Source organism: Pelecanus crispus, chromosome Z (genome assembly GCF_030463565.1).
Source record: "Pelecanus crispus isolate bPelCri1 chromosome Z, bPelCri1.pri, whole genome shotgun sequence".
NCBI classification, from domain to species: Eukaryota; Metazoa; Chordata; class Aves; order Pelecaniformes; family Pelecanidae; genus Pelecanus; species Pelecanus crispus.
This window is the reverse complement of record NC_134676.1, coordinates 5,075,109-5,097,600: the sequence shown is the minus strand read 5'-3', so window position 1 is coordinate 5,097,600 and position 22,492 is coordinate 5,075,109. Positions and strand designations below refer to the sequence as shown.

General features: G+C 51.3%; 1 protein-coding gene across 1 annotated transcript; it reads right to left on the bottom strand.

The window, feature by feature from the left end:
* Nucleotides 1-886: 886 nt before the first annotated feature.
* PSTPIP2 (proline-serine-threonine phosphatase interacting protein 2) lies at nt 887-22,233 on the bottom strand. The gene is made up of 14 exons (XM_075726298.1): nt 22,194-22,233; nt 12,966-13,066; nt 10,642-10,719; nt 9,674-9,708; nt 9,208-9,314; nt 8,439-8,501; nt 7,416-7,514; nt 7,175-7,220; nt 6,278-6,357; nt 4,023-4,121; nt 3,170-3,266; nt 2,773-2,854; nt 1,673-1,707; nt 887-1,143 (listed from the first exon to the last, which is right to left on the bottom strand). Exons 1-14 carry the CDS (start codon nt 22,224-22,226, stop codon nt 1,094-1,096), a joined length of 1,005 nt encoding a protein of 334 aa, XP_075582413.1. The 5' UTR covers nt 22,227-22,233; the 3' UTR covers nt 887-1,093.
* Nucleotides 22,234-22,492: the final 259 nt, after the last annotated feature.

The following is a 22,492-nucleotide window of genomic DNA, read 5'->3' as shown; positions in this document are numbered from 1 at the left end:
GGCCAACGGTTTGTTTCCAGTGGTGCATAGCCAGAATGAGTCCAAGTTCAGGGATTCCCAGAAATTAATCAAATGGGGGTCTCCAGAGCCTACCAGGGACAAGTTATACCATGAGCCTAAAAACCCACAATCCCCTCACTGGAGAGGCGGTTGGAAGAGCTGACCAACTTCCTTCAGGTCCTCAAAAACGCTGTAGGGTGCTGGACTTCCCAGCAGGTTTGTGGTGGCAGAGTCTCTTGCTAGGTAGCTGCGCTGTGGACTTTTGCACCAGGCAAGATGCAAATCAGCTTCCAGGATCAGCACTTAAGCCTGGAGCATATCTACAGCTAAGCCAGACCCATGGTCTCCTCCATGGTTGGTGCTCCTCTAAGTGAGCTGCCTGAGAGACATGACCAAAATTAAGTCTAAATTACAAGTTTAATGACCATTAATGAAAGACTTTAGAAACAGACAAAAGTGTAACCTCAGATCTGAGCGGGATACGTATGCCCTGAACACAAGCCAGCATGCCCAAAGCATCACAACACTCCCCTCAGCGCATATGACTTATCTGGAGTGTGAGAGGCTCCAGCCTCTCCCAGATGGCTGCACTTTAGAAGAACTTCAAATCAGAAACTTCTTCCGACACAGAAGATTGCCCTGTGTCCGGGTCTATTGCTTATATTCTTTTTCTTCCCCTGAGTGTGAAGATGGGATACCCATCCAAGGAGTTTGCTGATCAAAGGCACAGATTTTTAGCAGGCACTTTCAGAATGTACAAATAATTTTCAGAGTCCTCAAATACTTTCTTAAAATGGAGAAGCACTTCAGCTCTGTGTGGCTGGGAATAACTGGAAACACCACCTCTGCCACGCTGGCCAGACCAACAGTGTCTTCTGCCTGGAGAACCTACAGAACAGGATCAACAGCGTCTAAACCACAGCTCCAGCTCAGACAAGCGATGGGAGGGCTGACATGATCATCACTCCCAGTTGGTCACCTCAAAATGTCATCCCTTAACCGGTGGCCTTTCTTTCTCCACTGTCCCTCCTCTGTGTAGCTGCATCTCATATTGAATCCTTTCTTCATCAAATGTGAGTACTTACTGTGGCTGTTAGCGATGTATCAAGCTGTAGCCGTCAACTGTGGCGTAATCAGGCTCGCCTGAAACACAGAGCACAAAAAAATTAGGTCTGCTCATGAGAAGCGCTCATTACGAGACTTTACGCAGGACAGAAACACCACGCACTGGCCACCCGTGTTGAAGGGATGCGAGGTGGGGGGGAATGAGACTCAAAGAGATGATTTGATTTGCCCAAGAGCCAAAGCAGGACCTCATTTTACCGAGTCCCACTGCAAGTATCCCATCGCTAAAGCGGCACTGGGAATGATACAGCTCATGCTGCTGAAGCAGAGAATGCCCAAGCTGCAGAGACAGATGGGATCCCAGGCTTAGATATCCTTAAGCTTCAGAAATGCCTACACGCGGGGCTTTGAGCAGAACTTCTCCTGGGTGAAACCTTGCCTTGTCAGCGCCCAACTTCCCAGCATCTTTCAGTGGGGACTGGACTTACAGCAGGAGCTTCACCTAAAGCAATCCCTTTAGAGAGCTAAAGCTCATGATCTGATGGGGAAGAGCAAGAGCAGAGAGTTCCTCTGTGGGGCCAGAAACCCCATAAAGCAAGTAACTGACCTGGCGCGCTGGTCGGGGTGGGTAGAGGTGCCCTCCTGCATGGAAGGAAACACAGAGCTGAGGATCTGCGTGGCTACAGGACTCCCCTTGCCTTGGCTCTGTCCTCCCCAGCTGCCCTCCCAGAGCTGGTGGGAGGGCAAGAGGTTTGGCCAGCCTGGGCTTTATGGAGACCTGGTACCAAGGCACGTCATGGTGGGCTCACCACCGACAGCCTGCATGGCAAACACTGGAATTGAAGCTGATACAGTGGGCGAGAGGAAAAAGTAACCAAAAAGCACTATGTTGGGGAAACATTCACAAGTGGGCCTCAGGGCATGCCTTTTCACATGCCTTTGCCCAGAGTGAGACATCAGTAAGCCATAATTGGCCATGACTCCTCTCCTGACGTGACAGCCGAAGTGGCACACTCACCTTTAGCAAGAGTCTTTGGCCCTGAATCCTCATCTGCCCTCCGGCAGAAGCATCCTTCACCCCGTCTTCCCTGCCCAGCTTCTGTCCCAGAGGAGTGAATTCGGCTCTGCTGTTCCTCCCTCTACCCAAACACGCTGTTAATTGATCCATCTCTCCTCAGCTAGACAGACCGCATGGAGAACCCAGTGGTCTGAACCCAGTACAGACCTTTTATATATATACAGAAACCAGAAGGTTTCATTTTGGTATCAAAGGCTGCTCTGAAAGGGAGCTCAGATTGTTCCCAGAGAGAGCAAGACGTGAAACCGCCTTGCTTTTCTGCTGTCCAGGTATCACAAAGGGCTTCTGGAAGAGGCTTGGCACAAGAAAAAATGAGCACACCCTCACCACAAGCACTTTCAGAATAATATTCCCACCCATGAGAAGGGAGAAATAACCACAAAAGGGGGAGCAAAAACCTCTGACTGGGCTTGAGGGGGTCCTTGAAGAGCTTATAATAGACAGTACATTGGCATAACTCCCACTGCGGAGAGTGACAGACTGCATAGCATGGGAAATATTTTCCTCTAATACTCCCAAGTCAAGCCTCCAACAGGCTGAAAGTAACAAAATATGGTTGGTTTTTTTTTTTTTGGAGGGGGAGCATCATTTGCAATAGCAATTGCAATTGTACACATTATGTCCCTTACCTTGATATAGGTACAGGAACAGGACTTCTCACTGCAGTTGCATTTCTCTGTGTATTATAGTAGTTTTCATAAACCACAGGAGCTAGGAAAAATTAACAATAGTAAAGCAGAGACTTTTCATAGCCATAAACTACTTGTCATCCCAACATTCAGCTGCTAAGTCTTTCCCCTATCTGAGAAAATGCCTGATCAGGAAATTAAAAGTTAGAGAAAGGGGAGATTATCTTCAGGGGGTGGTGATAAGTGGCAGAGCCTAGTGCTGCATGCCAGTGAATGAAAGGAGGGATATTGCAAAATCAATGGTTTTTGCATCCAAACTGATGCTGATCAGAGGGGCAGCTCCATGAGGAGTACAAGAAAGTCAGCGCTACTCCGTGAGATTGTACTGAGCTCTTACCTGGGGCCACACTTCCAGTTTTGCGTAAATTTACAAAAAAATCAATATCCTTCTCAATGCTGCACATTTCTAAACTCTTGCGGATTTCCTCGTATTTCTGCAAAAGGGAAATAAAAAGCATTTCTATATATCAGGTCAAAAAACAAGGGTTTTTTCCAATCATTTATCACACGTGGGGTGAAAGCCCAGTGCTCACCCAGTACACAAGCTTCAATGGTAGGGGAATGACAGAATCATAGAATCATAGAATGTTTTGTGTTGGAAGGGACCTTTAAAGGTCATCTAATCCACCCCCCCTGCCATGAGCAGGGACATCTTCAATTGGATCAGGTTGCTCAGAGCCCTGTCCAACCTGGCCTTGAATGTTGCCAGGGATGGGGCATCTCCCACCTCTCTGGGCAACCTGCTCCAGTGTTTCACCACCCTCAAAAAACATGGGAATCCCAGAGGCAACCTCATCTGCAAGAGCTCTGGCCAAAACCTTCTGCCTGCACACTCATGCTGGTGTCTGGTGGCTGGTCAAAGGCCACAGCCCAGCTCGGACATAACACAGCTCAGTGCACAGGAAAGCAAATTGTGCTTTCCTTTCCAAACAGAAAAATCATAGAATCATAGAATTGTTTAGGTTGGAAAAGACCTTTAAGAGCATCCAGTCCAACCATTAACCTAACACTACCAAGTCTACCACTAAACCAATTAAGGGGAGAGAAGCAACCCCACACCTCCTGGCTTGGTGGCTGGATCATTTATAATGAAAGTAAAAACTAGGAATCATTAAGATTGGAAAGGATCTCTAAGATCATCATTCCAATCATCAACCCAACACCACCATGAAGATTTTCATGTGACATACCTCGTCATTCTGGACGCAGTCCTGGGAGAGCTGGTTGACATGAAGCCATAGGGCGTTGCGAAAGTAGTTGATCCGCTCACACTCCTGAGTCTCAAAGAACTGTAATGACACAGACAAAACGGCCCTAACATCTTTAAAACGAGAGCAAATCTCTCTTATCCTGCATGTTTCTCATCCCCAAGTGCCACTATGAAGATGACTGTCCTCAGTGAGGCGCAAGTGGTGGTGGTCTCCTGCAAGAAACGTGGACCCCACAAGTCCTCCAGCTCGTCCAGAGGAGAAATCATCCCTCTGCGCAACCAGGTATTTCAAAGATGAACGTTAAGCTCAGGAAGGTCTGCAGGACGGATGAGGGAGGGGTCACCGGGCACACCACTCCCTCTGGGGAGACCACGCCAGCTTCTAAAAACAGTGCATGTTCCCTAAGCACCCCGTGGTCCTGCGGTCCCAGCTCACTTCCCTCCCACAGGTACGGAGCAATAACAGAGCACTGGGGATGTATGAAAACAGAGGTGCCTTGACTGGCTGCTCTTCTCCCTCTTTCCTGCCCAGACCGTTTAAACCCAAGTCTTTTGAAATCTGCTGTCTGGTATACCTCAATTTCACGTGCCTTTATGCATTTCCTTTCATCCCAAGTGTACATATACGCTTGTTACCAGTTACGACCTTTGCAACACACTGAGGGAAAATCCTCCACATGATCCCTCTGTGGAAGTGAAACTACTGCTTTCCACACCCCACCATCAGAAAGGCTTCCAGAAACCCCAGACATCAAAAGCACACCAGCACTGAGACAATGATGCATGCCACACAAAACAGACAGCAAATTCCATTTCAAAAGGAAAAAGCAAAATAGAGGCCTGACAAGAAGTAGCTTGGGAAGGGATCGGCACAGCTGGGATTGGGAAGGCTGTTTGCAAGCTTGCAGCAGACCTGGGATAAAACTTCGATCTCTGCAGTCCCTGTCCGTCCCTCGGTCACAGATCACAGGCCAGCAGCAGAGCAGCTGCGTGGTCCTCTCACCACCAGCTCTGGACTTCCCCACCATGTGCTCGCTAGACCACTTCGCTATGAGACAGTCTGCTTTAGGCTGATACAACCGCTTGGAGGGAGTTCCCACGCTACACAACCGCTCGGAGGGGGTTCCCATGCCACCACATGGTCTGTGAGATACAGCGATGGGTTCCTGGCACACGGCGTTCACGCGGAGATGGCTTCACCCAGCCTGCAACCCCAGCCGGCCACCAGCCTCTGCTGCAAAGTCATCTAAAGACTTTCAGAGTTTCAGACAGAGTCTGCTCGGTGGTGTAGCGGCTGGAAGACATATTGGCCTCGAGTCGCCGAGTACGCAGAGGTGGCCACGGCTGTTCAAGACGACGGCCGCACCAAATGTGGAAGCAGGTAACGGGCAAAAATGTCACTGCTCTGACTCTGTCAATTTTTAAAGGTGGTGGAAGAAGAAATAAAAATAAAAAAATAGTGGAAACCTTGAAGCAGCGGGACCTTGAATCCAGAAACCCAGCATGAGACACACACAGGGTTAGTGTCCTGGTTTCGGCTGGGATAGAGTTAATTTTCTTCCTAGTAGCAGGCATAGTGCTGTGTTTTGGATTTAGTAGGAGAAGAATGTTGGTAACACAATGATGTTTTAGTTGTTGCTAAGTACTGCTTATGCCAGTCAAGGACTTTTTCAGCTTCCCACGCTCTGCCAGGGGCACAAGAAGCTGGGAGGGGGCACAGCCAGAATAGTAGATCCAAACTGCCCAAAGGGCTATTCCATACCATATGACATCATGCTCAGTATAGAAACTGGGGGGGGGTGGCCAGGGAGCAGCGATCGCTGCTCGGGAACTGGCTGGGTATCGGTCGGCAGGTGGTGAGCAATTGCATTGTGCATCACTTGCTTTGTATATCATTATTATTATTATTATCATTATTATATTGTCATTATTATCATTACTATTTTACTTTATTTCAATTATTAAACTGTTCTTATCTCAACCCAGGAGCGTTTCTCACTCTTACTCCTCCGATTCTCTCCCCCATCCCACCAGGGTAGGGGGAGTGAGCAAGCAGCTGCGTGGTGCTGAGCTGCTGGCTGGGGCTAAACCACGACAGTGAGCTACAACAGATCCTGCTGCTTCACTGCCAGGGGAACACAGAGAAGGCAAATCTGCACCGTCCCTGACCCCTGCAGCAAGGGGTGGATATCCAGAGGACCACGCTGCCACGTGAAGGCGTTTTGGGGCATTTACCTCGCAAGCTTTGATGTGCTCTTTCTGCCATTCTTCCCGGATCTTCTCCAGTGTTGTAACACTCTGCTGGTAACTCCTGTCTGCAAGAGAAATCACATTGCCATCTGATTAATTAAAAAAAAAACCCTTCGCTAGAATCATAGAATTGTTTAGGTTGGAAAAGACCTTTAAGATTATCCAGTCCAACCATTAACCTAACACTACCAAGTCCACCACTAAACCAGTTAAGGGCAGAGTAATAATTTCATGTTTCCTGGCTTGGTGGCTGGATTATTTATAATGAAAGTAAAAACTAGGAGTCATTAAGGTTGGAAAGGATCTCTAAGATCATCAGCCCAACCATCAACCCAACACCCCCATGCCCACTAAACCATGTCCCAAAGTGCCACCTCTGCCCATTTTTTGAACCCCTCCAGGGATGGGGACTCCCCCACCTCTCTGGGCAGCCTGTTCCAACACTTGACCACTCTTTCTGTGAAGAAATTTTTCCCAATATCCAATCTAAACCTCCCCTGGCACAGCTTGAGCCCATTTCCTCTTGTTCTATCGCTAGCTACTTGGGGAGAAGATGTGTAGAAGGTAATATGGGAAGCCCGAAATGGCTGGGACATCAGGGAGAAAGCAGCAGTAATGTGTGAGCTCAGCTGTGGGTGGGCACTGCACGGGGACGCAGAGCTGCACAGGGTCCTGCCCCGGGGAAATGGTGGGAGCAGCCTTGTTGGGGCCATGCAGGCTTCTCCAGGCAGGTGCCCACCTCCAGTATCTTGGGCACGTGTTTCTGAGGAGCCGTGCCTGACCCAAGAGCTAAAGCTCGCCCAAGAGCCATGCCATGGCTTCACAACCCCTGGCCCTGGAAACGCTCCCCTCACCCTCCAAATGCTGCATTTCCATGCTCACCAGAGTCCTCCAGAGCCGATTTTGTCTGAGCCAGCTTCAGGAACAGCTGCCAAAAAGGGGAGAGAGAAGAAAGGTAGGGGAGAGCCCTGGTACATCATCAACGGCTCTGCAGCCCAACTGGGGAACATCACCAGCCCTCCCGTCTCACCCCAAAACCCAGAGCTGGGAGAAGAGCCATGGGGCAGGAGAGCTGCAAGAAGAGATGCGCCTTTCTGCCCCACGGCCACCCCACTCCCCGTACCTTCTCCTGCTGCTTCTGCGTCACCAGGCTTGCGTTGCGGTGCAGAGTCTGTTCCGCCTCGTCCTTATCCCTGCAGCGCTGCTCATAGAGCCGCTTGGCCTAGGGGAACCACCAAACGGGGCAGGAGCGTGTCAGCAAGCAATGAGATGCAAATACAGCTCACACGGGAGGCATTGGAGGAAAGCACAGCCTACGGGCGAAGAGGTGGGCGCAGGCTGCCAGCAGAGCAGGGGACAGCATGCAAGGTCCCAGATGCCCTACTGCTTGGGCAAAACCAACTTCCCAAGACAAGCTGCTCTTCGTTTGGGGTGAAAAGCTCATGGCAATCCAGTCCATGACATCTAAATCACTCATATCCAGCCCTGCAAGGCTACCACCAGCCGTGTCCCTGGTGTACTCTTCAGTTTTTCTGAGCACACCCTCCATACTGCTCGTGCAGACACAACGTCGAGGGTTGCAGCAGAGGAGGAAGACCCTCACATTTATCATAGAATCACAGAATGCTTTGGATTGGAAGGGACCTTTAGAGGCCATCCAGCCCAACCCCCTGCAGTGAGCCGGGACAGCTTTAACCAGATCAGGGTGCTCAGAGCCCCGTCCAACCTGGCCTGGGATGTTTCCAGGGATGGGGCATCTCCCACCTCTCTGGGCAACCTGTGCCAGTGCTTCACCACCCTCAGCGTAAAACATTTCTTCTTTATATCCAGTCTGAATCTATCTGTTTTTACTTTAAAACCATCACCCCTTGTCCTATCGCAAGAGGCCCTGCTAAAAAGCCTGTCCCCATCTTTCTCCTGAGCCCCTGCCAGCACTGCCAGGCCGCAGTCAGGTCTCCCCGCAGCCTTCTCCTCTCCAGGCTGAGCACCCCCAGCTCTCCCAGCCTGGCCTCACAGCAGAGCTGCTCCAGCCCTCGCATCATTGCTGTGGCCTCCTCCGGCCCCGCTCCAACTGCCCCAGCGCTGTGCACGTGCGTGTTAGCAGCGTTAACCCGTATGGCAAGAAACAGCAGCATGTTTGCTTTACCTCCATGGTCTTCTTGTACTGCAAATTCCTGTTTTTGTGAATGGCCTCCATTATCAGCTCTATCTGTGAAGACAACAGACCCGGAGTCAGCACGTCACTGACTATCAAATCTCCAGGATGGCCTACATGGCTTAGGAAAAGAAGAGGCACAGACCGGACTGAGATGGCTTTAAGGACCTTCATCCACCCAAAGCGTCTTCACAAAACCTATCTTTTCTGCTTCTATCTGAGCCTCCACTTGTGTATGCAAAGGAGCTCTACAAATGAAATCCTAGCATTATACAGTACTGTATCATCTCCATAGGGTCTGCAAAATTGGGAAGCCCAGTCCTCTCTGCTAGGTCCAAACCAGCCCCTGGTTCTAGCAGTTTTTCCTCATTTTCCAGACAAAGGAATCTCAAGCCAGAAGAAGTTAAAAGGTTTGCCAATTGTAGCAGACCCTATGGAGTTCATACAGCATTATATACATGTTTTTAAAACATTGCTGGTTGAGGCTGGTGTCCCTGGAGCTGAGCCTGTGCTATACCTGGCCCCAAAAGGTGCCCAAAGGAGAAGAGGCGGCAGTGAGAAGAAGGAAGTCTGAGGTTGCCGCACAGTTCACCAACACGATTGCAACACATAGGAAGGAGCTCAGGACTTCCCGGCAGCGGCAGGCACCAGGGGCACGGAGGGGGCTGGGGCACGGCAGGCGACACCAGCCAGGAGCAGCCCGTCACTGGGGCAGGATCAACACCCCGCGGCGAAGGCACGTGCTCCCGTGGCGCCTGACCTTTTTCCGATGCAGTTTTTGCTTTTCCCTGAAGTCCTCCATTTTCTTTGCTTCCTCCCGAAGGGTTTGCGCCAGCTGGATGTGACCTTGCCCCACATTGTCTATTTCTGCAAAGAAAAAAAATTAAAAATATATATATATATTCCTAAAAAGACTCTGTTGCTCCAGTCAACTGTTCTAGCTGACATCAAACTGACCCAGAGACCCCACGTCATACAACCCCTGGCAGAAACACATAAAAGCAGCAGCACTTTTGAAGCAGCCTCCAAGCAGCGCCTGCCTGTGTAAGGAGCTATTCCATCCCTAAACCCCACGAGCTGGAATGAGCCTGGCCAGGAGGACAGCCTATGCCTGACCCCAGCATCACACTGTTTTGGAGGTTTCTCTGCTATTTTCTTCCCAAGCAGTTGCCTGCAGACTTTGGCGCTGCCAAGCGTCCTGACAAACACGAAGAAGAATTACTTACGTTGCTTGAAAACATCCAGGGATCTCTTCAGCGTGCTGAAAAACAGGCAGAGCATTTAAAAAGAGTGGGAAAGCACGGCCAGGTACAGGCATCAGCAGAGCACCTATCCCAAAGCAGATAGCAAGTCCCTCACCCAACACCAGCCAAAGCAGCTTGAAGCAGGTTTATTTACCCTCTTCACACCTCCGGCTTTTTCCCTCTTGGCAAGTGTAACAGCGCACTTGGTTTGACATCTACTTTACATCTTTCTGAACATTGGATTCTATTAAAAATCCTGATTGTCATGACAAATGTTTCAGGCAACCTCCTAAAAGTATCATTTGGGACATATGAACACCCTCTACATGGTGCATTGGCCAGTGGTTGGAAATGTAGGGAACTTTTCTCCCTATTAATATTGTACAATAAAGACGTCAGAAAGATTTTATGTGACACCTCAATATAAAACTGTAAATAAATGATCAGAGAACATCAGACTGGGCATGCATAAAGTACAGAAACAAAGCAGGAAGCAGAAGTTGGGGAAACGGAGACCCACTCATGGAGCAAACCGCAGCGGCCACAGCTCCTCTGCAGGGAGGTAACACGTTGGACTTTGAAGATTTGCATGGTTTGAGTGAAGGAAGTACCTGTACTTTGCTCTGGCCACAAAACCAGTCAGAAGCATACCCAAGGTCTCACAATCCTTAGCCCTCTGGTGAACCGCCAGCCCACACCTCGCCTGCGCATTTACGATGCTTTGGTTAATCTACAGCTGGTGGGAACTTGGTGGGGCCCAATTTGTCTACTGGCAAAGGCCAATCCAGCTGTGCACCGTTCATTCACAAGACCGATTTCAGATCATCTTCTGGTAATGTCCCAATCACATTTCAACACTCTTGTCTCTCACAGCCTCCTTCCTTCTCTTCCTCCTTCGTTGCTCCAAAGACACCCATAAAAGCAAAACACACACGGGACTGTGAACTTACTTCAGCTCCGTCTGCCCGCAGGGCTTCTTCTTTGACAAGTTAATGAGGTCTTTGCCATATTTTTCTTCTATAATTGCCCTGTTGAGGAAACAGAGAAATGAGAGGAAGTTCGCATTTTAGAAACTGATATTTGTTTGCAGCAGAGGCCAAGACCCGCTCTTAACACCCTCCCTATCTTCTGACCTGCTGCAAACCAACTGTGGATGGTGGCTGAAGGAAGACTGTTGTTTGCAGTTACCCAACAGCCTTTCTAGTGAAAACACTTCATTTTGCTGTGCTTGTGGTCCCGATGCGTTGCTCTCCCCATCTCCCTGTGGCCGATGGGTGCAAAGACCACCTCCACAGGAGATGGAGGACTAAGCAGCCAGTGCAGCTGGTGGCTACATGCAGCCAGGTGAGTCTCCTGAGTAGTTTTTAGCTCAGTTTCCTATGGGAACAAGGCTTGTGCAATCACACACTTTCTGCATCTTGGCCATCGCGGTGTCTGTTGGTCCATCCACAAAAAGTACTTTTGAATCTGATTTGGCTGATTTAAACCAAATGTGAGAGAAGGGAGTAGGCACCTCAAAGACCACTCAGCCACCATACATGCACCCCAAAGCTCAGCTGGGCCATTCCAGCTCCTCAGGACTTTTTAACACAAGGCAATAGGTACGGTCTCCTGCCCGCCTTTGGTCCTTAGGGAGAACACCTGAAGAAGAGGCCACATCTTGTGAGGTAACATAAATAACACCTCTGAGAGATCATATTGTCCTCCCCTCTTGGAAGAAAGGGGCAGGGGGAGGAAAGCCTATGTGTTGCAGTCTAAGAACAACCAGCTTTCTGCAGTTGCTTTGAAATCTGTACAGACAAGCAGGGCTGGACTTGCTTGGTCAAATGTAGGTATCTCCATCTGGGCAAGCCACCCTACCTGTCTGCAGTCAGTGGAGAGAAACAAGTACTGCTAGAGGCTTGCGTTAGACGGTCTAGTGGATAAAATAAATAGCTTCCTAAAATGCCTGTATCTCTAACGCAGATGCATATGCTTATGTTGTTGATTTCTAGAGTTTGGTGGTGGGGTTCACCTAACTTAACTCTTTAAGAACTCCAAAAGCTTGTAGGGAAATGGAAAAAATAAAGATTATAAATTGATTTTTTTTCCTCTATCTACCAACATTCCCATGAACTTCCTTTTGAAACAAAACATCAAATCCAACAGGCATGTTCTCCATGTCTGGGGCCATCTAACAGCCATGCTGTACATGGAGAACTGGGCCATGTTCAGAGAGGGGTGCCAGTAGCAAGTCCAGGTCCAGCCTCTAATCTCCTCCTGGCTAGACACATTGGTGGGAACGTACACCTCCTTCAATAGAAAAGAGGAACATGGCTACAGGGGGTGCAGGAGGCTTTTTGCACTCTCTCTCTTGTCATGGATGAGTGGGACACGGTTCTCAGGGTTCAGCGGATGGTTCCTTGGGCAGCTGGAAAACCCAAGTTTTCCTGGAACATGGGATTACAGCCTAGACAGATGTAGGTGCATTAGACACTTTTAACTGCAGGTTCTCCTCCTCTTCATCCCCATTACATTTGTTCCAGGCTGTTCTGTACCAAGCCTTGTATTCAGAGGTTTGTTGTCTCCAGTTCTCAATACCAAAATTACATTAATTCAGGGTTATTCTACAATGCTCTTCATATTTAGCCATTGCTAACCACATGAACCATAAAGTCAAAACACATGGCCAGACCACCCCAGCTGTGTCTTTGTAGCTACAGAACCTCTACTTAGGTCATATTCTCTGATTAATAAATGCACTATCTAATGCTACTACTTCTTTTTAACATAAAATCTGTGGGCTGTCCATACTATACAAAGACAAATTCAGGACAAAGCTGTGCCTTTCCTATGCCAAGGTCTTCACCTGATCTTCTGCAAGCTGAACTGCAAGGTGAACTCCATGGGAGAGTGTGTGGCCTGGGCAGGTCACCAACAGCTGCAAACACATCAGTACAGATGTCTGGCAACATGTAAGACTGAATTATTAAACTGCTCCTGATTTCTCTTTCTTTTTAACAGGCAGTTCAAAATGTGAGCATGAAGCCCTGGGCACCATTGCTGCCTCTCAGCTGAGGATTCCTGGGCATGGACTTCATACCACAGCACCAGCCGTGCAAGGAAAGGACAGTGTAAGAAAACAAGTTCCTCATCAGTCAAAAATCAAAGGTGTTTTAACATAGTGGACAGTTAAATGCGACAGAAACCAAACTGGGAATACAAGGAGTAGAAGTAGTGCCACCGCCTCGCTTCCCAGGTTCAACCCAACCCATTTTCAGAGGCACCTTCATACCTTTCCTTCAAAAAGTCTTCAAACTCTTTGCAGTTCTTCCTGCCATCATTCAGATGTTGAATGATGCTGTCGTAGCCAACTGTGCTTGTCAGGTCCGTACTCTGAGAACAGAAGAACAGGAGTCACATTCCCATCAGTGCAGTCCACGGCCACTGCCACCTCCAGCAACATTTGCATAAGCAATGGCTCAGCTGGGAGCAAGTGCGCAAGTGCCTCTTTATGAAATAAGATCTTTTTCTTTTAGGGGTGGAAGAGGCTGCAGAATGAGAACAATTTGGGACAAATTTGTTCTCAAATTTGGCAATTTGGGACACGCACTTACATGATTTTCAGAAAACAGAAGAGCTTAGTCCTACCACATGCTATTGCTCCTCCCTGACCTAAGCACAGCTGGCCCCATGGCACATGGCATCTGCTCCTAGGAGCTTAGCTGTCAGCTCTAACTTAATGAAATCAAACACTAAAAACCCTCCAAGTCTCTAGATACACCCCGTCTTACTACTGCTCCTCCCAGTTTCTGCAGACATGGAGATGGATCTTGGTTAGCGTTGACTTGCACCATTCTGGGCATCACCCTCACGTCTGGCTGTAGGAGCCTACATCTGGGCTGGAGGTGAATTTAGCAGGCCTTTCTGCATGGGGTTGCTCAGCTATGGGCTTCCCTCGCCACCTCCATAGCAACGTATGGACGCACCCAATGACTGCTGCTGCAACAGCCTTCTCTTTGGCCTTGCGAAAAGCACCCCTGTCCCATTCACATCAATTCAAAACACCACGGCAAAGATCATTTCCCTAAGTACCAGGTCCACCCCCACACATCACACAGCGCTAGCTTCTTCACTCCCCACAAACTATCACAGCCACGGAGAGGTCCTGCCTCCACCACCCATGGGGCCAAGTCCCATGTTCCAGCCCAGGGCTCTCAGCCCCGCAGTGCCACTCGCACTTCCCACAAACTTCTGAAGAATCAGTGCTTCCCTTCGCATTACTTCTTAAAAGCATACCTTATAATGATGCTTATTAAAAAAAAAAAAGACAGATACGTGCAGCAATGATGTAGGTGGGCTAGAACAAAGGTTGACTAACTCTACTCCATTCTTTCCTCATACCCATGCCTGGAAGCACCTTAGGACAAAAAATGGATTTTTGCCCTATGACTGTTGAGGATTTACCACCTGGGCCAAGAGCAGGGCTCCAAAGTGCTATAAGAGATGCTCTGACCATGAGCTCTCCTTCTCTGGAAGAAGCCTGAAGCAGATGCAGGGAGCTGAGCAGATGATGCTACCTGTCATTTTCTGCAAAGAGGACCAGTCAGTGTTGCATAGAACAGCACATATGGGAGCAAAAAATGTAGGAAAAGAGGCTGCAGAAACCCAGCGATGGTAGAAGCAGATGTGAAACTCAGGGGAAGGAAGCAAAAGCCACAAACAGTTATTAAGAAGCTTCAAGAGGAATAATGTCAGGACGGAGAGATTCAGGAAATGGTTTGAAGCCGGGATGAGAGTACACAGAGAACTGGCACGAAAGTGTGGGTAGCAGAAGGGAGGATTTCTCGGGAGTTCGTACCTGGTGCAAGAAATGAGGAGAAACAGGGCTGGTATTTGTGATAAATGATTTAATTATATGGACTTCCCTAAGAAGTCAAGGACTTGAATGTCAGTGGCCAGAAAGCAAGAAGTAAAGCAGAGATCTGGTGGAGCGGGACCTGCAGGAAATCCTCAGGTTATCCCAGACCAGCTTTGCTCTGTCTGTGGCATGCACGGGAAGAGAGGACTGTGGACCATGACCTAGGCAGAAACTAAACCAGTTTCTGTTTCTTTACAGGGCCCAAACGTCCTTCCAAAAAGGACTAACTACTGATAAACCCACAACCAGTTCTCAGTTTGTGTCATGTCTTTGCTAATCGGGTCTGTGAAAAAGGAAACATGCTTGCACTGAAGTCAGCCTTCATGACGGTTGCAAAACACAGAAACACCCTAACTTGACTTCCTATCCCCGGTTTCAAAGGAAGTAAAATGGATGCAGAGAACAACCGTCAGTCGCTGGAAGGCCAGGCAGGACGGAGCAGTCAGACCCACATCGCTGCGTGTCAGGGGGCACCCGAAGGCTCCTGCACCCCGCTCTGCTGCCTGGGACATTTGGGCTTGCTGTGCCAGGCAGAAGTGCCCGGAGAAAAATTGGGAACATCCATTAAAAATGTGCATTAAGCTCTTCATTTTATCACTCTTCCTCCTCCAGTAGAAGGATTTAATTCCAGCACATAGGTATCTCCTAAGCTCCTAAGGCTGGACCAGACCTCACAGTGCAAGGTGTTATATGAAACATGGGAGGTAACAGAGACAGTGGAGGTTTCCAGAAGAGCTGCTTCCAGGCAGGAGGAACTCCTGGCCAAGAAGGAACTGGGCAGGATTTTATGCCATGAAACCAGCCTTTGCAGAACCTTTCTGGGCAGACGTTAGCACGGAAAGATTAAAAAGGAGCAGCGTGACTGCCTGTGGGACGTCCCAAAGGTAGGGCTGGCAGGGAGCAATGAAAGAGGAAGGGCACCACGGTGAGCACAGAGCCATGGGCACAGAGGACAAGATTTAAAGACATCATAAACTAAGCCAAAGACAGGTTCGGAGGATGGGGAGTTGCACCGAGCCCTCCCCAACCAGAGGGATGTGGGAGGACCACCATCTCTCCTCCCATCCTGCAACACGCGGCTGTCCTGGTCCTCCCCGCTGGGCAGAGCTCTGAGCCCACGTGCTACTTAGAGGACAGCCCATGGAAAATAAAACCAGATGATTTCAAAGTGACAAAGCAGCAGCTGATGTTTCCCGAGCTCGTGGGGCTCAGCAGGGCAAGCCCCAGCTTCCCGATCCATTGCCCGGGTTTGCACCATCCTCCCAATGGACTTGAGGAGGAGAAGGAATTTGTGTGCTTGTTGTGATGCTTTACGTTTTGTTTGCATTTTTAGCCAAAAGAAGGGCTAAAATGCTCTAGTGGGGATCTGAAGTCATGTTATGATGTTCTCTGAGTCACAGCTCAAAGGAAAGCTGCTTGAGCTTGACATTCCCGTCTTCTACCCCACTTAACATGGAAAACCCCCTCCAGGCACACATGAAGCCAATGGCAAGGCAGAACCATAAAATCATAGAATCATTTAGGTCAGAAAAGACCCTTAAGATCATCGCATGCAACCATTAACCTAACACTGCTAAGTTCACCACTAAACCACATCTCTAAGCATCACATCTACACGTGTTTTAAATACCTCCAGGGATGGGGACTCAACCACTTCCCTGGGCAGCCTGTTCCAAGGCTTGACAACCCTTTCCATGAAGAAATTTTTCCTAATATCCAATCTAAACCTCCCCTGATGCAACTTGAGGCCGTTTCTTCTTGTCCTATTGCTTGTTACTTGGGAAAAGAGACCGACTTACCCCTCACTGTCCCCTCCTGTCAGGCAGTTGTAGAGAGCGATCAGGTCTCCCCTCAGCCTCCTCTTCTCCAGGCTGAACACCCCCAGCTCCCTCAGCCGCTCCCCACCAGCCCTGTGCTCCAGACCCTGCCCCAGCTCCGCTGCCCTTCTCTGGACACGCTCCAGCACCTCCATGTCCTTCTTGTATTGAGGGGCCCAAAACTGGACACAGTATTCCAGGTGCGGCCTCACCAGCGCCGAGTACAGGGGGACGATCCCTGCCCTGCTCCTGCTGGCCACACTATTCCTGACACAAGCCAGGATGCTGCTGGCCGCCTTGGCCACCTGGGCACACTGCTGGCTCATGTTCAGCTGGCTGTCTACCAACACCCCCAGGTCCTTTTCGGCCAGGCAGCTTTCCAGCCACTCTTCCCCAAGCCTGCAGCGTTGCATGGGGTTGTTGTGACCCAAGTGCAGGACCCGGCACTTGGCCTTGTTGACCCTCACACAGTTGGCCTCGGCCCATCGGTCCAGCCTGGCCAGATCCCTCTGCAGGGCCTTCCTACCCTCGAGCAGTCTGTCCCAACCTTCCCAAAAATGAAAGGTTTGGGGCACTGCAGTGCTCACAGACCATTGCTTGAAAGATCTTTACTTATGCAGAGCTCTTAGTATCTCTCCTCAGCCCTATCTGCTCAGAGAAATACAATTTTAGTAGGTGGAAACACCATGCAGCAGTAAATGGCTGTGCTATTCCTGCTCACAGTAAGCACAGCCTCAAAGTCAGGCAGGGGCCTGCAGAGGTTGCTGAGACCGAGAAAAATGCTTGTGCTGGTGCCTGCAGGGAGCAGGGTGAGGGGAGCAGGAGATGCTGCAAGAGGCTGCAGTTCCTCCCCATCCCATAACGACGTGGGTACAACAGGACAGACAAATCTCATTGCAGGGAGGAAGAGGACTCGCTGCAAATTCACAGCCGCCTGAGAACGGCGCCCTGCAAAAAGCAGCTTTTTGATTAATAATTTTCCATTTGAAGTTTCCTCCCCACTGTGCCCACACATCTACCCCGCTCATCCCAGAGACACGGAAAGCCATGGAGCATCCCACCTCGGTGCAATCACTTCTTCCCACAAACCCCACCTTGTTCCTTTCAAACGACGACCTGAGGATTTCATAACGCCGCTGATAAACGCCGCCAAGCCAGTCCCCGTTTAGAGAAGGACAAGCAGAGGTAAGGGGAAGTGAAAGGGCTCAGCCAGCGTCACGTCACGAGTCAGCAGCTGGGGAATGAACGCAGGAGCCCAGGGCCACCAGCCCTCACCGCCCCGGCCACTGGGGACGCAGAAAAAACCAGTTTATCCCCGGCCAGCCTCGTGAGGCTACAAAAAATCATGGCAATGAAGAAGAAATACAGCCGGTCACAGCCCTGACAAAATACCATCCATAACCCGTGGCAGCGGGTTCCTTTGCAGAGCCCGGCGCTCCCTTGCTCTGTAGCGAGGGGCAAAGCGTTTCTTTTCCTCCGCGCTTCGTTTCTGCCATTGCAAAAAGAGATGCAACGGCTCTTTCCTATGCATTGGGGGGTAAAGAAGTGTTTTCAGATACTTTACCACATGCTTTGGTAGAAAATTAAATATGCCAGTGCAGGTTTTGCTGCAGATGACTTGTCTGAGCATTTTAGCAGCATCACCTTTTCTTGGCACGACAAATAAATACTTGAGAGTGCCTAAAAGATTTAGATACCCAAGTCTTTGTATTGAGTTTGCGTGGCAAGGTTTTGGGAGCAGGGGGGCTGCAGGGGTGGCTTCTGTGAGAAGCTGCTGGAAGCTTCCCCCATGTCCCACAGAGCCAACACCGGCGGCTCCAAGATGGACCCGCCCTGGCCAAGGCTGAGCCCATCAGTGACGGTGGCAGCGCCTCTGGGATAACAGATTTAAGAAGGGGAAAATGTTGCTGCGCAACAGCAACTGCAGCTGGAGAGAGGAGTGAGAATGTGAAGGGAAGGACTCTGCAGACCCCAAAGTCAATGCAAAGGAGGGCAGGAGGTGCTCCAGGCACGGAGCAGAGATTCCCCTGCACCCCTGGTGCAGCCCCTGCTGAGGCAGCTGTGCCCCTGCACCCATGGGGGCCCACGGGGAGCAGAGATCCCCCTGCACCCGGGAAGGAGCCCACGCCGGAGCAGGGGGATGTGCCCCAAGGAGGCTGTGAGCCCGTGGGAAATCCGCGCTGGAGCAGGCTCCTGGCAGGAGCTGTGGCCCCGTGGGGAGAGGAGCCCAGGCTGGAGCAGGTTTGGTGGCAGGGCTGGGGACCCCGCGGGGGACCCACGCTGGAGCAGGCTGCTCCTGAGGGGCTGCACCCCGGGGAGGGACCCACGCTGGGGCAGTTCGTGAAGAGCTGCACCCGTGGGAAGGACCCACACTGGAGCAGTTCATGGAGGACTGTCTGCCATGGGAGGGACCCCACGCTGGAGCAGGGGCAGAGGGTGAGGAGTCCTGTCCTGAGGAGGAAGGAGCGGCAGAGACGATGCGTGATGAACTGACCCCAACCCCCATTCCCCGTCCCCCTGTGCCACTCAGGGGGAGGAGGTAGAGAAATTGGGAGTGAAGGTGAGCCTGGGAAGAAGGGAGGGGTTGGGGGAAGGTGTGTTAAGATTTGGGTTTATTCTTCATTATCCTACTCTGATTTGCTTGGTAATAAAATCAAACTGATTTCCCCAAGTCGAGTCTGGTTTGCCCGTGACGGTAATTTCTGAGTGATCTCCCTGTCCTTACCTCGCCCCATGAGCCTTTCGTTAGATTTTCTCTCCCCTGTCCAGCTGAGGAGGGGAGCGATAGAGCGGCTGTGGTGGGCACCTGGCCTCCAGCCAGGGTCAACCCGCCGCAGTCTTATTTTGAAAAATTGCTTGACCAGAGCGACCTCAGTGAGAGTCAGCAGTTCTCCGTCTTTCGCATCGTTTGCATACTGTTTTAACGTTTTACCAAACGCTTCTTTTGAATGAACCCTGAAACACGCTGCAGAGAGCAGAGCTATTGCTTTTGTCTCATTAAAAGCAAAAGGAGTGAGAATCCGCTCGCCAAGTTGCAAGCTGTTAGCCAATAGGTCAGACTTTTAATAATAAGTCTGCTTATAGTCTGCTTTAGCATTATCGCCATTTCTCGTTTTCCCCGCGTAGTTTTACAGGCGCCTACAAGGACCGAATGATGAGACCCAAAGCTTTGCTGTCGGATTACCCGAGATACTCTGCAAGAACAGGCTTGGGGAGAACCAAGCACGTAGCCAGAAAATTATTAAAGTGAAAGAAGAGACCCTGTAAAGTGAAAGGAGAACAGCAGGTTGCAGAAACAAATGAAAAAAAAAAAAAAAAATTGAAACCCCACGCTTGCTCAACTTGTGGCAATCGCTACAGGCAGGGCAAGAGGAGACAAACGTGAACTTTGGTGTATTTTTAGTTTTGCACAGCTCTTTTGCAGGCAGCTGCAGGCAGCACAGGCTGCGGGAGGGAGCATTCGGGGCAGCTTCGGCCATCTCCGGACTTGGGCCCCTGGGCGAGCGGGAGCTGCGGTGGGATGCAAAAGAGCAAACCTGTTTATTTAACGGAATTTATCGCCTTGTGCTGAGACCTAAGAGCACGAGCGAATCCGAATGCAGAGAGCAAACTCGCAACGCGCTTTCTCGACGCGGCACGTGGTGAGCATCACGTCGTGAACTTCGGCGGGGATCCGGTTCCAGAGCAGGAAAAGACAGATGCACGCACCCCACCGAAGAAACCACAACTACCGGGCTTTAAAGCTAAATCAGGCCCCAAATGAAGCTTGAGGCACAGCCCTGCTGCCCCGGCTGAGTAAGAGGGGGAGCCACAGCTTATCCACATCAAGAAATTCGGCGGTCAGCGTTCACGACCAGCTGCGTTTCAAAGCTGGAAGGTGCAATACCAAAACCAGCTCAGCTTTTGCAGGGTTTGGTTCTTTTTCCAACTTCGTCCCATCAGTTGGAGCATCCCTCCCCTGGCGCCTTCCCACAATCTTCCCCTTTGCCGTCGGGCTGTCCTAACCAGTGCAAAACCACTTGCTTCGGCGAAGAATTCTCCTCCATCCCTTTTTGGCTTAAGCAAAGTAATTTAAGAAGAAAAATTGCAGGAGGAAGTTCGCGGTCTCTCACAGCACTTAACAGCAGACCGAAGCTGGATGAGCAGCCCTCCGCACCTCATTTAAATGCTTTTTTTTTTTTTTTCTGCCCATCCCTCATTCCCCGCTTCCCTCCCCAGCCCTCGCGGCTGATGCACAGTCACCAGTACGTTGTGTGGAGACCGCCTGGGGTGGGACCTGCCTTTTCCATGGCCCAAACGACCACAGCGGGACCTCGATCTCTCCACTGAGTCACGTCCACCACGTTCCCGTCCAACCTCCGCCCCAGCTGCCTGCCCCAGGCACGTCGCTCAGGGGGGAGTTGAAGCACACAGGCTTCGGAAAGGAAAAAGCCAAGCAAAATCCCCGGCGACACCAATAGTTTTGGGCTCAGCAAGAGGATTATTCAGTAAATAGACGTGTTTGCTCAAAAAGGGAGCGGGCGGGCACGAGCGCCCCGTGCGATGTCCCGGCTCCTCCTTGCCTTCGGGGCTTGCGGCAGCGCCTGCCCCGGTATTTTCTCCCACCGAACCCCCTCTTCCAGGATCCTCCTTCAAAAAGCACCGCACCGGGCAAACCGGGCAGCGCTAGCCAAAGCCAGCCCTGCGGCGAGGAGCTCTTCTTCAGTCCAGCGCGCCACTGAAGCACGACAAACCGTGTCTGCTCAGCTCTCCTGGCATCGCGCTTATTGCCCCCCCGGCCTGGGGGACGCGGCCACCACCCTCGCATCCCTCCCCTCCTGCACATTTGCAAAGCAAAGGGAGCGCCCGTGGCAATTTCTTGGGCAACGAATAGCTGAGAAACAGCTGCCGGATGCAAAGCTGGCTTTGTTTTCCAAGCCGGGCTCGATACCTATATGGGATTTACGTATTTGACAGTGCTATGCCAGAGGACAAGTTAATGATGCTGGGCGAGCCCGGTGCTCTGCATTTACCCCTCTTATTCCACAGCATCCAGCAGCCCCAAACCCGGCGCCCGCTCCTCCCGGGGCCCGTGCACCTTTGCCCAGTCCTGCAAGACAGGAGCTGCTTCCCAGGCATCGTCTGGGGAAACCCTGAGCGCCGCCATTCCCAGATGGGGATTTTCATCCCCGAAAGCCAAAATTTTGTCATTTATATCCTGGTTGCCGGTACCTGGAAGGAAGGCCCGCGCACCAAGAGGAATTGAGCAGCCACAGCGCCGATGCCCTGCAGCAGATAAGCGGCCCTTCAGCACTTCTCCATTCCCAAAAGAAGACTCAGAAGAATAAATTGTGCCTTTCCCCAAACCGTGGCTTTTTCCCAGCAGCAGCGCACCAAGGGACTCGCTCCTGGTCCGGGATTAGCTCGACATCAAAGCACCCTTTTTGGCCGTGGTGCCTCCAAGTAGTTCACCGGCGACTAATTAATATTATCGAACCCTCTGCCTGGCACCGACTTCCTCCAGCGGCACGGGGCAGCTCGCCGGGGAGTATTTTGGCCGCACAGGGGAGGTTGCAAAGCCACAGCTCTCGGGCCACGCGTCTGGACGGGCAGCGCCGGCCGGGGGATGCTCCGAGCCTTCAGCAAAAGCACCCCGGGAGGCTTTGGAGCCAACTCGGAGCGGAGAGGGGTGACCCCCGCACCCCGTCACCGACCCAGCTGTGCTCCCCTGCCTCCAGCTGTGACCCCCCCCCGGCTCCAGCTGGGTCCGACCCCGCTGCCCCCCATCCCCCGTGGCCCCACTCACCCAAAAGTGGTCCCTGAACCGCGCCTCCCGCATCCTGCCGCTCCCGCAGCCCCGCTCCACTGCTGCCGCTGCTCCCGCAGCCGCCCGGTCCCGCCCCGCCGCGCCCGGTCCCACCCCACGGCGCGGTGTCGCCACCCAGTCCCGTCCCATCCCGCCCCCCCAAAAACGGCACCCACCCCGCCTGCTGCGAGGAGCTTCGCTAAGGCGCTCCCGGCTCCCTGCGGGCTTGGGGAGCGGGGCGTGCCGCCGCGGGGGGCACCTCTTCCCGACGGCGGCGGGGTCGGTGGGGATGCGAGGCA